General features: G+C 42.6%; 1 protein-coding gene across 3 annotated transcripts in view; it reads right to left on the bottom strand.

Annotated features, from left to right (window-relative positions):
* The window catches only part of LOC140453197 (sperm microtubule inner protein 8-like), a 28,055-nt gene extending 17,687 nt beyond the window's left edge, over positions 1-10,368 (bottom strand). For 2 of the 3 annotated variants that reach the window (XM_072547711.1, XM_072547712.1), the window contains exons 1-3: positions 10,106-10,368; positions 9,355-9,416; positions 3,367-3,562 (exon numbers count right to left, since the gene is read on the bottom strand). In XM_072547711.1, the coding sequence (XP_072403812.1) occupies positions 3,367-3,562; positions 9,355-9,416; positions 10,106-10,295 (448 nt within the window). In that variant the 5' untranslated portion in view covers positions 10,296-10,368. The remainder of the gene's footprint in view (positions 1-3,366; positions 3,563-9,354; positions 9,417-10,105) is intronic. The other variant, XM_072547713.1, reaches the window with a different exon arrangement.
* Between the last annotated feature and the right edge of the window lie 5,328 nt (positions 10,369-15,696).

Below are 15,696 nucleotides of genomic sequence, written 5' to 3'. Positions count from 1 at the left end.
GGTTGAATGGTCATATTTGTTTTACACATTGGAAAGGTTTAGCGTTGGACAGGTGTTTACCAAATGGGTCTCAACATTGTATAGTGATCCTAAAGCAGTTGTGGTTACCAATGGATTAGGTTCGGAGAGCTTCAGTGTGGATAGGGGCTGCCGTCAGGGATGTCCTCTCTCGCCATTGTTATTTACGCTAATAATTGAACCACTAGCAGAAGCTATACGGGCTGATCCTAATATAACGGCCCCGAGGATTGGTACAGGTAAACATAAAATTACCCTGTATGCAGATGATGTTCTTCTATTCCTCAGTAATCCTCTGATGTCCGTACCTCGCTTAATCCAAGTTATTAATATATTTAGCGCATTCTCAGGCTAGAAAATTAATTTCTCAAAATCAGAGGTTATGCCAATGGGTGGCCTTGCTATGATATCCCACTTAGTGGATGGATCCCATTTTCCCTTTCATTGGTCCCTGGAGGGTTTCTTATATTTAGGCATTTTTATTACCCCAGTATTTGGTCAGTTATACAAGGCTAACTTTGTGCATTTACTGGAAAGGATAAGGCAGGACCTCCAGCGATGGGGAGACCTTCCAATTTCTTGGCTGGGTAGAATAGCACTAATTAAAATGAATGTCCTGCCCCGTCTCCTATACCCTATGAGAATGCTTCCGGTGATGCTGCCGAGGCTGGCACTATGTAAATTATATGGCTGGTTGGGTTCCTTTATCTGGAATCATAGACGGCCCCTCATTAAGCTGAAGAAGCTACAGCTGCCACAGGCAAGGGGAGGATTGGACTTCCCAGATTTTAGGAAATATTAAGTTACATAGCTGATTGAGTCTTGTCTGATCCACAGTCAATCTGGCTGGATATCGAGGCTTCTCAAGTAAAATGCCCACTTATTAACCTCTTATTTTCAGACAAGAGGAAAATCATTACGGATGACTGTAAAAACCCTATAATACTAAACACAATTAAAGCTTGGAATATAATGCGGCAAAATGAGGGCAACTCACATAAAACCCCTATGTGCCGATAGTGGGAGCATGGGGATTCCAACCGGGGTTTACAGACGCCACTTTTAAACTCTGGAGATACAGGGGTATCTCATGTCTAGGGGACCTATTTAAAGATGGGGTCCTGATATCTTTTGAACAGCTGCGTCAGAAATTCGGATTACCTAATGGAGACCTCTATCGATACTTCCAAATTCGAGATTATATATAGAAGACTACGTTATTAGATAGTCTTTATAAATCAGATAGAGAATGTAGAGTACTACGACCAGTGGGGGTATCTTCCGTCAGTACTATTTATCATTTACTACATGATCAGGTATCGGGAGATATGGACAATCTGCTTAAAACATGGGATCAGGAATTGGGACTAGAAATCTCTATAGAAACGTGGAATGACATTTGGGAAAACACCAGAAGAATCACCATCTGTAACAGAACTCAGGCTATCCAGCTGAAGATACTTCATAGGGCCCATATAGCACCGGATCAATTGGCAAAATTTAAGGCAGGAGCATCTCCAATGTGTCCCAAATGTAAAATAGAGGTGGGAAATCTTGTACATTGTCTCTGGACCTGTCATAAGATCCATAGATACTGGACTAAAGTAGCAAGTACCCTGACAGAAATTTTAGGAACGGAAATTAAAGTGGACCCTGTATCTCTCTTTTATGGCTTTTCGAACTTTCCCTCCCCGGACATGTACGGAAGAGACTATTTTCTATTCTCTCTTTCTGTGCAAGGGAAAATATTTTGGTAAACTGGGTGGCTGAGGGCCCCCCTGGACTTTCAAACTGGCACAGATTAATTATGGAATGTATTCCCCTTGACTTCCTTACAAATATGATGCACCGAAAGACCGAATTATTTTATAAAATATGGCAGCCCTTCTTGAATTATATGAATACAGATATTTCGGCTATCCTAACAAGGGCTTTTATTTAATTGAGATTACGAACCTGGCTGGTCCGGGGCCCCTTGGGAGAGGAATCCCGGACGAATACAGATTTTGTTACATTTGATGTTAACACATTCCGAGCATGTATCTCACTACCCAATTTCTATGTTATCCGTTGTTTTTTTTGCTTTTTTTTCTCTTTCATTTGAATTATTACATTTGAATAATGTAAGAGACTTAAATATACACTCTGGTTAGTTGTAGGTTAGATTAGTAGTTAGTTGAGTTTTGTTTTTTTTCTTTCTCGGTATTTTTCTTTTGTTAAATTTTGGTTATATATTTAAGATTTAATTGTATATCAATGTTTGTACTTGAGAGTTTTGTTTATTTTTGTAAACTGGTAAAAATGTTAAATTTCTAATAAAAATATCTATTAAAAAAAGGCTGGATGAAGGGCTTTTGCCCGAAACGTCGATTTTACTGCTCCTTGGATGCTGCCTGAACTGCTGTGCTCTTCCAGCAACACTAATCCAGAATCTGGTTTCCAGCATCTGCAGTCATTGTTTTTACCTGTCAGTACTCCAGGTAGAGTAGTGGCCAGGTCCAAATGGGATGCATCCTAGATTGCAGAGAGAAGTAAAGGAGCAAATTGCGGAGCCGTTGACAGAAATTTTTCAGGCCTGTCTGAACACACAATTAATCCTAAGGGACTGAAGGATTGCAAATGTGACGTCGTCATTTCAGAAATGAGCAAAAGATAACCTTGAAAACTACAGACCTTTCAGCTTGACATGAACAGTGGGAAAACTGATGGAAGCCATAATACAGGATAAAATAAATATATAGAAGAGAAAAATATGTTAATATCAAATAGTCAGCATGGCTTTGTCAAGGGCAGATCAAACCTGACAAATTTAATTGAACACTTTGACAAGGTAATACAGGTAGTGGATGATGCTAGTGCTGTGGGTGGTGTATATTTGGACTTTCAGAAAGATCTTTGGTACGGTGTCACATGGCAGATTGATTAGCAAATTAGAAATGTTTGAGATTGATGGGTCCTTGGCAGCATTAGTTAGAAGTCTAAAGGATAGAAAACAGGGGATAAGTATTGATGGACATTTCTCAAACTAGAGACAAGTTAAAAATGGGGTTCCACAGAATTGATATTGGAAACCTCACTTTTCTGACTTATAGTAAAATAACATAAACCTCATTTAATAGTCAATCAGTCAAAAAGTACTAAAATTCAATGATGGTTTTAAACTGGTTACAATTTTGTATCACAATATATTATTCGAATAAACTGACACAATGAAAGTACCAAGAAGGGGATTTGAGCTTCTTAGGGTTCCCCTTATAATGATGACAGTAAAATATAAACAGAGTGCCCGTTTTCAAAATTTGAAAACAGTGAGTGTCATTTGCAGCAACTGTTCTCTAAGTCTCTTACCGTTGAAGTCCCTTTTGGGAAGCACAAATTCCCCACACTCTGAGACAAATTGAGACCAATCCTTTGAGGCCTTAGTGATCAAAGGCTTGTAGTGGCTCCAAGGTTTCTCAATATGAATGCTGGGAATCGTATATCGCTTTCGATCAGGAGAAAATTTGTCGCTTACAGTCAGTGATCCTCCAGCATAGTTAAATAACTGAAAAAGGCAAAGAATCATAATTATCAACAAAGTAATAGAATCATATAGTTTCACTGGACAAAAAGAGGCCCTTCAGCCTATTCTGTCCTAGCTGGTCATCGTGCATCCATCTATATTCATCCCATTTCCCAGCACTTGAACCACAGCCTTTAAAGCTCCGGCACTTCAAGTGATTCCCTAAATACTTCTTAAATGTGGTGATGATTCTTGCCTCTACCATCCTTTCAAGGAGTGATTTCTAGATAACCACCATCCTCTTTGTAAATGATTCCCCTACTAAGGGGAAAAATTGCTTCCTATCTACTCTGTCTATACCCTCTATAATATTGTACACCTAAGTGAGGTCCCACCTCAGCTTTCTCTGCTCCAAGGAGAACAGGTTCAGCCTATCCAATCTCTCTCAACATTGTTAAAATACTCCAGACCAGCAATATCCTGGTGAATCTCTTTTCCACCTCTCTGATAAAAACACATCCTTCAAAGATTAGGGAAACCAGAACTGCACACAGTTCTCCAGCTGTGACCCAACTAACATCTTATACTTTCCCCTTCATAATAAATGCTCTTATATTCAATTAAATATTTTTTAAAAATCATATATACATATATGCCACCTTAATCACCTTATCCATCTCTCCTCTTGATCTGTGGACATACTCACTAAGATCCCACTGATTGTCATGCCACTTCGTAGGATGTTACCATTTATCATGTATTCCCTTGCAATGTTAGTCCTCCCAAAATACATCACTTTAAACTTCTCAAATTTTCACTATTCAGCCCATCTGGCCAGCCTCTCTAATCGTCCTGTCGTCTAAGGCTTTCCTCCTCCCTATAACACAACCAATTTTCATGTTATCTGTGAATTTACAGATCAACCTCCAGATTTATGTCTAGATCATTAACAACAAACAAGGGACACAACAATGAATCTTGGACAAGGTAAAAACAATGACTGCAGATGCTGAAAATCAAATACTGGATTAGTGGTGCTGGAAGAGCACAGCAGTTCAGGCAGCATCCAACGAGCAGCGAAATCAACGTTTCGGGCAAAAGCCCTTCATCAGGAATAAAGGCAGTGAGCCTGAAGCATGGAGAGATAAGCTAGAGGAGGGTGGGGGTGGGGAGAGAGTAGCATAGAGTACAATGGGTGAGTGGGGGAGGAGATGAAGGTGATAGGTCAAGGAGGAGAGGGTGGAGTGGATAGGTGGAAAAGAAGATAGGCAGGTCGGACAAGTCAAGGAGACAGTAACTGAGCTGGAAGTTTGAAACGAGGATGAGGTGGGGGAAGGGGAAATGAGGAAGCTGTTGAAGTCCACATTGATGCCCTGGGGTTGAAGTGTTCCGAGGCGGAAGATGAGGCGTTCTTCCTCCAGGCGTCGGGTGGTGAGGGAGTGGCGGTGAAGGAGGCCCAGGACCTCCATGTCCTCGGCAGAGTGGGAGGGGGAGTTGAAATGTTGGGCCACGGGGCGGTTTGGTTGATTGGTGCGGGTGTCTCGGAGATGTTCCCTAAAGCGCTCTGCTAGGAGGCGCCCAGTCTCCCCAATGTAGAGGAGACCACATCGGGAGCAACGGATACAATAAATGATATTGGTGGATGTGCAGGTGAAACTTTGATGGATGTGGAAGGCTCCTTTAGGGCCTTGGATAGAGGTGAGGGAGGAGGTGTGGGCACAGGTTTTACAGTTCCTGCGGTGGCAGGGGAAAGTGCCAGAATGGGAGGGTGGGTCGTACGGGGGTGTGGACCTGACCAGGTAGTCACGGAGGGAACGGTCTTTGCGGAAGGCGGAAAGGGGTGGGGAGGGAAATATATCCCTGGTGGTGGGGTCTTTTTGGAGGTGGCGGAAATGTCGGTGGATGATTTGGTTGATGCGAAGGTTTGTAGGGTGGAAGGTGAGCACCAGGGGCGTTCTGTCCTTGTTACGGTTGGAGGGGTGGGGTCTTGGACCACCAGCCTCTGCCTCCTGTCACAAAGGCAATTTCGGATCCAATTTGCCATTTGCCTTGGATCCTGTAAGCATTAACCTTCTTGACCAGTCTCCCATGCTAGACCTAGTCGAAAGCCTTACCAAAGTTCATGCAGACTAGGTACACTGCGTGACCCTTCTCCATACGTCTTGTCACCTACTTAAAAAACTCAATCAAACCTGTCAGACAAGGTGCATATCCGTGATTCATCCTTGCCTCTCTATAGAAATTAATTCCATCCCTCAGATTCTTTGCCAATGCATTTTCTCACACTGACCTGTAGCTTTCTGGTTTAGCCCTACCACCTTTCTTGAGTAATGGTACAACATTCATTGTTTTCCAGTACTCTAGCATCTCTTTTGTGTCCAGAGAGGATTGGAAGATTAATATCAGGGCCTCTGAAATCTACTTCCTTGCCTCCCATCGCTTCCTTCTTTTCCCCATATCAATCACATACATTGGCCAACATTCAGGATTCTCTGGAATTTTCTGGTCCCGTTCTTCACCTTTACAGGAACATGTTGGCCTTACACTTTCATTGGCCTTACACTTTTTGACCGACTCGCACTGTTCCAATGTAAATCTTTCAACAAATAGCTGCTCCCAATCCACTTTGGTCAGATCCTGTCTTTTCACATTAAAATGGCGTTCCTCAAAAGTTTTATTTCTGATTTATCTTTGTCCTTTTACATTACTAACTTAAACATTACTGAGTTATGGTCACTATTACTGAAATGCTCTCCCACAAACATTGGCTTCATTTTTCAAAATTATGTCCAGCATTACCCTGGTTCTTGTAGGACTTTCTACATACTGGCTTAAAAAATTCATCTGGGTACATTTTAAGGAATCTACCTATTCTAAGCCTTTCACATGTTAATTCCAGTTAATACTGGGGAAGCTGAAATCTTGTACTATTGCTATCTGATTATTTTTACAGAAGTCTGAAGTATACCAACGTATCTTCCCTTCTATCTCTCCCTAACTGTTTGGGGAGGGTCTATAGTACACTCCCAACAATGTGATTGCCTTCCCAACCTTTTTGTTTGTAATTTTAATGCATGTGGCCTCTGTTGTGGGGCCTTCTTAGATATCATGTGACTTGAGGTGGTTTTCATTGGAGACGATATATTAAGAGGTGACTTAATACAGACATACAAGATGATCAGAGGGTGGACAGTGAGAGCCTTTTTCCTCGGATGGTGATGGCTAGCACGAGGGGACATAGCTTTAAATTGATGGGCGATAAATATAGGACAGATGTCAGAGGTAGGTACTTTATTCAGAGTAGTAAGGGCATGGAATGTTCTGCCTGCAACAGTAGTAGACTCACCAATTTTAAGGGCATTTAAATGGTCATTGGATAAATATGTGGATGATAATGGAATAGTGTAGGTTAGATGGGCTTCAGATTAGTTTCACAGGTTGATGCAACATTGAGGGCCGAAGGGCCTGTACTGCGCTGTATTGTTCTATGTTCTATCACCTCTGGCTGAGGAACTGAATAATTACTTCGTGGTGGAAGACACGAGTAATATCCTAAAAATTCAAGAGAGTGAGGGGGCAGAGCTGAGTATGGTGGCCATCACCAGGGAGAAGGTGCTAGAAAAACTCAATGGCCTGAAGGGGGATAAATCAGACCAGATGGACTTACATCCCAGAGTTCTAAGGGAGATCACTGAAAAGATAGTGGAGGCATTAGTGGTGATCTTTCAGGAATCACTAGAATCAAGGAAGATCCCAGAGGACTGGAAATCACTAATGTGACACGCCTGTTTGAAAAGGAAGTAAGGCAAAAGACAGAAAATTACAGACTGATTAGCCTAACCTTGGTCATGGGTAAAATCCTGCAATCCATCGTGAAGGATGAGGTTTCTGAATACTTGAAAGTGCGTGATAAAATAGGGTAGGGTCAGCATGGTTTCATCAAAGGGAGGTCATGCCTGACAAATTTGATAGAATTCTTGAGCAAGTAATGTGCAGGTTAGACCAAGGAGCGAGCCAATGGATATTATCTACCTGGACTTAAAGAAGGCCTTTGTCAAGGTTCTGCACAAGAGGCTACTGAATAAGATAAGGGCCCATGGTGTCAGAGGCAAGGTGCTAGCATGGATAGAAGTTTGGCTGTCTGGCAGAAAGCAGAGAGTGGGGATAAAAGGGTCCCTACTGGATTAGTGGTGCTGGAAGAGCACAGCAGTTCAGGCAGCATCCAACGAGCAGCGAAATCGACGTTTCAGGCAAAAGCCCTTCATCCCTGTCAGGATGGTAGCCGGTGACAAGTGGTGTTCCTCAAGACCCAGTGTTGGGACAACTTTTCACTTTATATATTAATGATCTAGATGAAGGAACTGAGGAAATTCTGGCTAGGTTTGCAGACAATACAAAGATAGGTAGAGGGATATGCAGCATTAAGGGGGCGGGCAGGCTTCAGAAGATTTGGTCAGGTTAGGAGAGTGGGCAAAGAAATGACAGATGGAGTCCAAAGTGGGGAGGTGTGAAGTCATGCACTTTGGTAGGAAGAATGGACTATTTTCTAAATGTAGAGAAAATTTAGAAGTCTGAAGTGTAAGAAGACTCAGGAGTTCCAGTCCAGGATTCTCTGAAGATAAACTTGCATGGGGGGGCAGTAGTTAGGAAGGCAAATGCAATGATGGCACTTATTTTGAGGGAACTTGAATATAAAAGTAAGGATGTACTTCTGAGGCTCCATAATGCTCTACTTACACCATATTTGGAGTATTGTGTGCAGTTTTAGTTCCCATACCTCAGGAAAGATGTACTGGTCATGGAGCTTCTTCAAAGGAGGTTCACAAGAATGGTCCCAGAAATGAAAAGCTTAACGTGTGCAGAACGTTGGAGGGCTCTGGATCTATACTCAATGGAGTTTAAAAGGATGAGGGGGTGTCTAATTGAAACATACAGAATACTGAATGGCATGGACAGAGTGGATGTTGGGAAGATTTTTCCATTGATAGGGAAGACTAGGACTCGAGGGCATAGCCTTAGAGTGATGGCAATACCTTTTAGAACAGAGATAACAAGAAACTTCTTCATCCAATGGAGTGGTGAACCTGTGGAAGTCATTGCCACAGGAGGCTGCGGAAGTGAGGTCATTGAGTGTATTTAAGACTGAGATAAATAGTTTCTTGAGTATTGGGGGATCAAGGGCTACAGGGAGAAAGTGGGAGAATGCGGTTGAGAAACTTATCAGCTATGATTGAACAGCAGAGCAGACTTGATAGGTTCAATGGCCTAATTTCTGCTCCTGTGTCTTATGGTCTTAATGCAGTAATAACTCCTTATTAAATTAACATTGCAACAACACCTCCTCAATTCTCGTTAATTTTCGATCACAGAGGAAAAGATGTATGATGGACAATTCGCTGGGAAGATAAATGATAGAAATGGGAGATTCTCTTGGAAGACAAGAGAATTGTGATGAGTCAATCCCTAGGAATATAGTGAATCCCTGCAATGTGGATAATTTGTTGGTAATCACCTTACTTTTAACAAAAGAAATGAAACTTGCTATTGTGTAATATCTGTTGCCTATTCAATTGTTTAATCAATGCATACATGTAGTTTTGACTAATGTAAGAAGATGTAAACAATTATGTGTTTGTATCAAATCTTTACAGCTGTTTTCTTCATTTTGATATTATATGTGCTCTCCAATCTCAGTCTCCTCCAATCTGAAGACTGACTTTGCTCCTGCCACCAAACTATACAGTTTAGTTTTGGTCTGTGACTAATTTGTGGTTTATTCTTTGTGACTAAGTACAACTGTATTACTACTGGTCAACTTGGACTCAAACACTCACCAATGCTGCATGGGTTTGTTTTGGATGGTCAAACAGGGTAAAGGAAGAATTTGCAAAATCATCTAAAAAAAGAGCATCAAATTAATTCAGTGCGGAAAACCTCACTAAGAATACCTAGTCCTAACCCATCCTCCATAGCTACGATGCATTGTAAGAAGAACAATGGTCTGTCAGTTCAGTTAGCTCTGTGCCATCCCAGAGCTATTTGCATTGAAGGAAACAATGAATTAAGCTGCAGTTAGAGCCCACTTTGTGCCAATTTAAACCAATGTGAGATTGTGTCACATCTTATAGCTTTAGTATATTTGGCAGTCTGCTATTGTACCCTCATTCTGCATCAATGCATACCAACTGCATCTCTCAAAGATTTCTCCCTCCCAACTTTGAGGTCCTTGCCTCTCCTGTCATATGCTTCTCATCCTTACATGCCTGTGCCTCTCTCTCTGGTCCCTTTTTCTCCCCCGAGGTTTCTTGTGCTCCAACAGGCCCTTTTGCACCCCTCTTTTGTAATCTCTACCTTTTCCTCCTAACGATTATTCTCGAGTGCCCACATCCCCATCCGTTTCCCCCACCTTCTGCTTAACCTGTTTCTTCTTCCCTCCCTTCACTCTCCCTCTTCATTTTCTTTTACCTTTCTCCCGTCCACCTTTCCACCCTCCTCCCCTCTTTTTCTGCTCCTAGCCCTCCCCACTCTCTTCCTCCTCCGCCCACCCGGAATCCTGCTCCTCGGTCGGCTCCCGGTCCTTGTTACCTGCGGTGCATGTGGTGGTGTTCCTGCAGTGCTCGTTGGGCAGTTTGCTGGCTTCATCGTCCATGTTCATGCGGCGTAAGGTGGGCAGGTCAGGCCGGTACAGGCCCGTTTTCCGGCCGGCCAAGCTAATTCGCCACGGGGGCTTCGGTGCTCCCAACCCCTCGTACTCATGTCCATGGTTCTTCTGCATCTGGATGCACTGCCGCGTCCGGGCTCTGAGCCCAGCGCCCACTCACCTCACCATCCACAGTAACCTGTATCCAAGGAGCTACATAGTCACTTAGCAACCGAGTATCTCTCACTGTTACCTATTAATGACCCTGTTTTCTTATCGTGAGACTGGCAACCAGAATCATCTGAAGGTCTCACCGATTAAGTTTTTTTCAATTAGGAACGAACTTGCCAAATTTATTATCATATCTAATTTTGGATCTCACCGGGCAATAACCAGCTCTAGGGCAAAAACAGCCCCAAGGGACTTCTAATGTAAGGTTGTGAGGTCATGCCCTTTGGTCCGAGGGATCAAAAGGATGACTTAATTAAATCGGAGAGGCTCCAAAAATGTGCAAAAAGCAGAGGGATCTGGGTTTTTGTGGAGAAGCACAAAAAGTTAGCATTCAGGTACTGCAAGTGATTAAAAAGGCAAATGGAACTTCATCTTTTATTATTTTTGGGGTTTTTTCCGTATCCAGAAATATTATCACGCACAACTGATCTTTCCATCACCAAAATTACTTTTTTTTTGCGTGTTGTTTTTAAACCACTGTCAACGACCTGAAAATGCCCATGTAGCCAATTCAATATTTGTATGGAAAGCCCATTATGGCCAATGCAAACCATTGAAAGTGAAGGGTGGGTGGTGGATAGGGAGAGAAGAGAGAAGGTACTAAATCAAAATGTTGTTGGAAGGGGAAATAAACACTGTAACCCCCCCCCCCCCCCCCAACACACACACACACAGTGCCCACCTCTCTCTAAAGGCATTGAGAGCATTGATGGACACCGAGTGCTCCCTTTCCAATGACACCCGGGTGTGAACATAACTGTGAAGAGGGACAGACGGTTGGCAGATATGAACCCATATCCTTAGCCTGGACCTGTTTAAACTTTGGCTTTTATTGCAAGGGGATTGGTGTTTAAAAATGGGGAAGTCTTGTTTCAACTCTAAAGAGTGATGGGTGAAGCTGCACCTGGAGAACTGTGTGTATTTTTGGTCTCCATATTTTAAAAAGGGGAGTCTTACCAACTGAGGTCACCAGCACCACTAATCCAGATACAGGCATTGGAGGCAGTTCAGAGATTCATGAGGCTGATTCCTACTATGAAGGTGTTCGTTTATCAAGGCTTGTGCCTTTATTCATTAGAATTTAGAAGAATGAGTAGTGATCTTATTGAAATGTACAAGATTATGGGGGAGGGTAAATTTGGTAAGTTTCCACTGGTAGGGGGAATCTTGAACTAAGTACCATGGTTACACAGAATAATGGGACATTCATTTAAAGTTGAGATGTGAAGGAATTTCTGCTCTCAGAGAGTAGTGAATGTAAAGAATTGTTTACCCCAGAGAATTGTAGAGGCTGGATCACTGAAAGTATTTAAAAAGGAGGTGGCTATATTTTTGGAATATCAAGGAGCTCAGGAGTATGAGCAGGTGGCACAAAGGAGGACCTGAGAGAATGAGGGGACAGGCTTGTTGGGGCTGGAAAGACCTACACTCCCTATTATTTATGTTCTTGGATGGCACCTTCCAAATCTGCCACCTCAGCCTCTATAAGATAAAGGGCAGGTACATAAGAACATCACAACCTGCACAATCCTCTCCAAGCCACAGATCATTTTAACTTGGAGCTTCTTCATTGTCACTGGTTCAAAATCCTGGAACACTCTCCATAACAATACTGTGGATAAACTTACACCATATAGACTGCACAAGTTCAAGAAGGTGACTCACCATCTCCTTCTGAAAGGGAAATGAAGCAACACTTTGAAGAAACACACACATCCATGACTATTGAAAAATATCTCATCACAGAATAGACAAATGGAAATATACAGAGACATACACAGGAACACTGACAGAAGACATAAACAGAAATAGAGACTCAAGTAAACTCAGAAGCAAAATACTGCACGTCCTGGAAACAAGGACAAAAAATGAAGGATATTGACTCCTGACACCTTGACTAGTTTTTTTCAAATCTCACCAATTCTAAGGACTCTATCCTATTTTCTGTTCTTCTATCTGTGTACCCTCTATCCCGAGTTGGTGGTGTAACCTTCCATTCGAGTGCATCTGACATCCCCCCCATTTTCAGCCAACTAATTCACCACTTAACCTCACCATTGTTGACAGAACCCTCAAATGTTACACATTTTATTTCAAGCACCTCTGCTCTCATCTCTTCTCCTCCCTTGCAGAACCATCAGCGCATTTCCTTTTTTCCCACCTTTCACCCACCAGTCTCCATATTAATTGGTTGTCTTTGCCATTTCCATTCTCCCCTGTGAGATACCATTACCACTAAACACCTTCCTCTCCTCTCCCCTCCCATGTCAGTATTTTAAAGGGATTGATCCACCTTCAACAGTGAAATTTTTCCAGGGCTCTTCTGATTTTGTTTTGTGTGAATTTGAGAGCTTCACTGGGGAAAGGGAGAGACGAAGTGGAACAGGTGGGGTAAACTTGGAGAACACACTGGGAAGCAGAAAGATACAACCCCACCACCTTGTGTATGCAGAATAGGGGAATGAAAACCTTTAAGAGGTAAGTTACCACAGCTCCCACAGCAGCTGCTATTGTCTCTGCTGTGGGGGTTCTACCTGCCCTTCAGACATGGCGCCTATTGATCAGGGACACCTGTCCACTCCCCATTTGTGGACAGCCCTGAAAAGATATTCATTCGTCTTCCTCAGCTCTTCGGTGCTGCTGCTGCCCCACCCAGTTTGGACATCTCAGTTCTTCAGTGCTGACATGTTATACTTTGAATTCCTACTATCGTGCAAATTAATTTATTATGTAACATCTTCATGAAAATGCCTTTAACAAAAACCTTTTCTTATTTTCTCATATGACCACAAGGCAATAGTTGAAAACATGAAACTACATGCCTACCTTTTTATTTTAAAAGTATACTTTATTCATAAAAAAACTTTGTATACACACAGTCATAAATGCAGTTCGGTTTTGTACAGTACCATATCAAGGATACAAACCACCTTTGGAGTTTGGCTATCCAGACAAACCAAATACGTCTCTTATACATAGAAGACTATAGTCACATGCATTTGAAGCAGTGGGGGGGTGGGGTCTGATAACAACATATCCCGCCCCCCCCCCACCCTTTAACTTCAGCGGGAAGACCTTAGATACTGGTTTTTCCCTGATGCCCCAAACTTTACTGCAGCCCTCAGCACATTGCTCTGGATCTTGGAATGTGACAGCCTGCAACACTCAGTCAAGGTGAACTCCTTGTTCTGAAAGACCAACAGGTTTCGGACAGACCAAAGAGCGTCATGCACCGAGTTGATGGTCCTCCACACGCAGTTCATGTTTGTCTCGGTGTGTGTCCCAGGGCATAGAGTCAGGATAAACCTCAACAAAAACCATGCTTACATCACTTGGGCATGATGCCTTCTGGGACAGAGTAGCTCATGGTCTGGTTAGTCAGCACAATGTATGTCGGATCAAAGTATTAACAGAGGGATCACTGTCTGATAGAATGAATATCTCAAACTGCCCAAGTTATCCACCTTTCACAAAGCCCACACTGGACCTTTTTGAATCATCCTTTATTGTCTTGTCTCCAGATATACAGCTAGGAGCTTAAAAACCTCATTCATATTCAGTAATAATACCAGAGTAGCAGCTGTTTACGGCATTGTTGGAGTCAATATTTCCATATGAACTCTGCAGGTCCTAGCTTCAGCAGCAATTCTGGATTGACTGCTCTAGCCCACTCTTTGGCTCCCATGGATTTGGATCTTGAAGTTTCACATAGTTATCACCTTCTCCTTAAAAGAGAGAAACACAGGAGTTAGGGTTGGGTATCTCAAACATTTTAGAATAGATAACTTACAGTGTGGAAATAGGCCATTTGGCCCAACAAGTCCATGCCAACCCTCCGAAGAGTAACCCATCCATACCCATTTCCCTGCCCTACATTTACCCCTGACTGATGCACCTAACACTATGGGCAAGTTAGCAAGGCAAATTCACCTAAACTGCACATCTTTGGATTGTGGGAGGAAACCCACACAGACACTGGCAGAATGTGCAAAATGCCATTCAAGGTGGGAATCAAACCCTGGCGCTGTGAGACAACAGTGCTAACTAACCACTGTGCCACCGTTTCAAGACTGAAAACTTTCTTGTGATCCCTCAGTAAGAAGTGTAAGGGACTTGGGGTGGATTGTGAAGTGGATTGGTAAGAGCAGGCTGGAGAACTGCAAGAGCGTAGGTTGTGCAATAAAATGGGTTTTAGAGTCATTGTCATACAGCATGGAAACAAGACCCTTTGATCCAATCAGTCCATGCCGACCATGTTCCCAAAATAAACTAGACCCACTTGCCTGCATTTGGCCCATATCTGTCTCAACATTTCCTATTCATGTACTTATCCAAAGTCTTTTGAATGTTATAGCTGTACCTGCATCCACCAATTCCTCTGGCAGTTAATTCCACACACAAATCAGCCTCTGTGTAAAAACGTTGTCCCTCATGTCCTTTTTAAAACCATTTCCTCTTGCCTTAAAAAATATATGCCCTAGTTTTGAACTCTCCCACCCCAGGGAAAAAACCTTATCAATGCCCCTTATGATTTTATAAACCTCTATAAGGTCATTCCTCAACCTCCTCTACACTACAGTGAAAAATGTCCCAGCCTATTTATAGAACACAAACCCTTCATTGCCAGCAATATCCTGATAAGTCTTTTCTGAACCCTCTCCAATTTAATAATATTCTTCCTATAGCCGGCTGACCAGAACTGCACACAGTATTCCAGAAGAGGCCTCAACAACGTCCTATACAACCTCAACATGACGTCCAAACTCTCATACTGAAAGGTCTGAGCAATAAAGGTAAGGACACTAAACCTCTAAGGTGATTTTGTGCTTTCGTTATTAAAAATAGTATAAGATGTACTGCTGCAGGAATCAGAATATTGAGTTATTTAAGTCATGCCCTTAGTTTAAAAAAAGTAATGAGTTTAAGTAGCTGCATGGTAGTTGTTAAGTCAGTCTTATCTGCCTGGCAGCCATTGGTATCTTGGATTTGCAATGCCAGAATTTCAGCTCACCACCCTGCCTTTGGGAAGTCTTATCTTAGGAGCTTGAGGTAAGTTATTTTTTCATTCATTCATGGGAGGTGGGTGTTGCTGGCTGGGCCAGCATTTATTGCCCTCCCCAATTGTCTTTGAGGATAATTGGAGGGGAACTTGCAGGTGAGAGAACTCTCATGTCTCGGCTGCTCTTGCCTTTCTCGGTGGTAGTGGTTGTGCACTTGGAAAGTGCTGTCTAAGGAGCCTTGGTGAATTTCTGCACTACATCTTGTAGATAGTGTACAACTGCTGCTATTGAGTATCAGTGGTGGC

Source organism: Chiloscyllium punctatum, chromosome 26 (assembly GCF_047496795.1).
Source record: "Chiloscyllium punctatum isolate Juve2018m chromosome 26, sChiPun1.3, whole genome shotgun sequence".
Taxonomy (NCBI): Eukaryota; Metazoa; Chordata; class Chondrichthyes; order Orectolobiformes; family Hemiscylliidae; genus Chiloscyllium; species Chiloscyllium punctatum.
The sequence above is the reverse complement of the archived record's forward strand: the minus strand, read 5'-3'. Positions and strand labels throughout refer to the sequence as shown.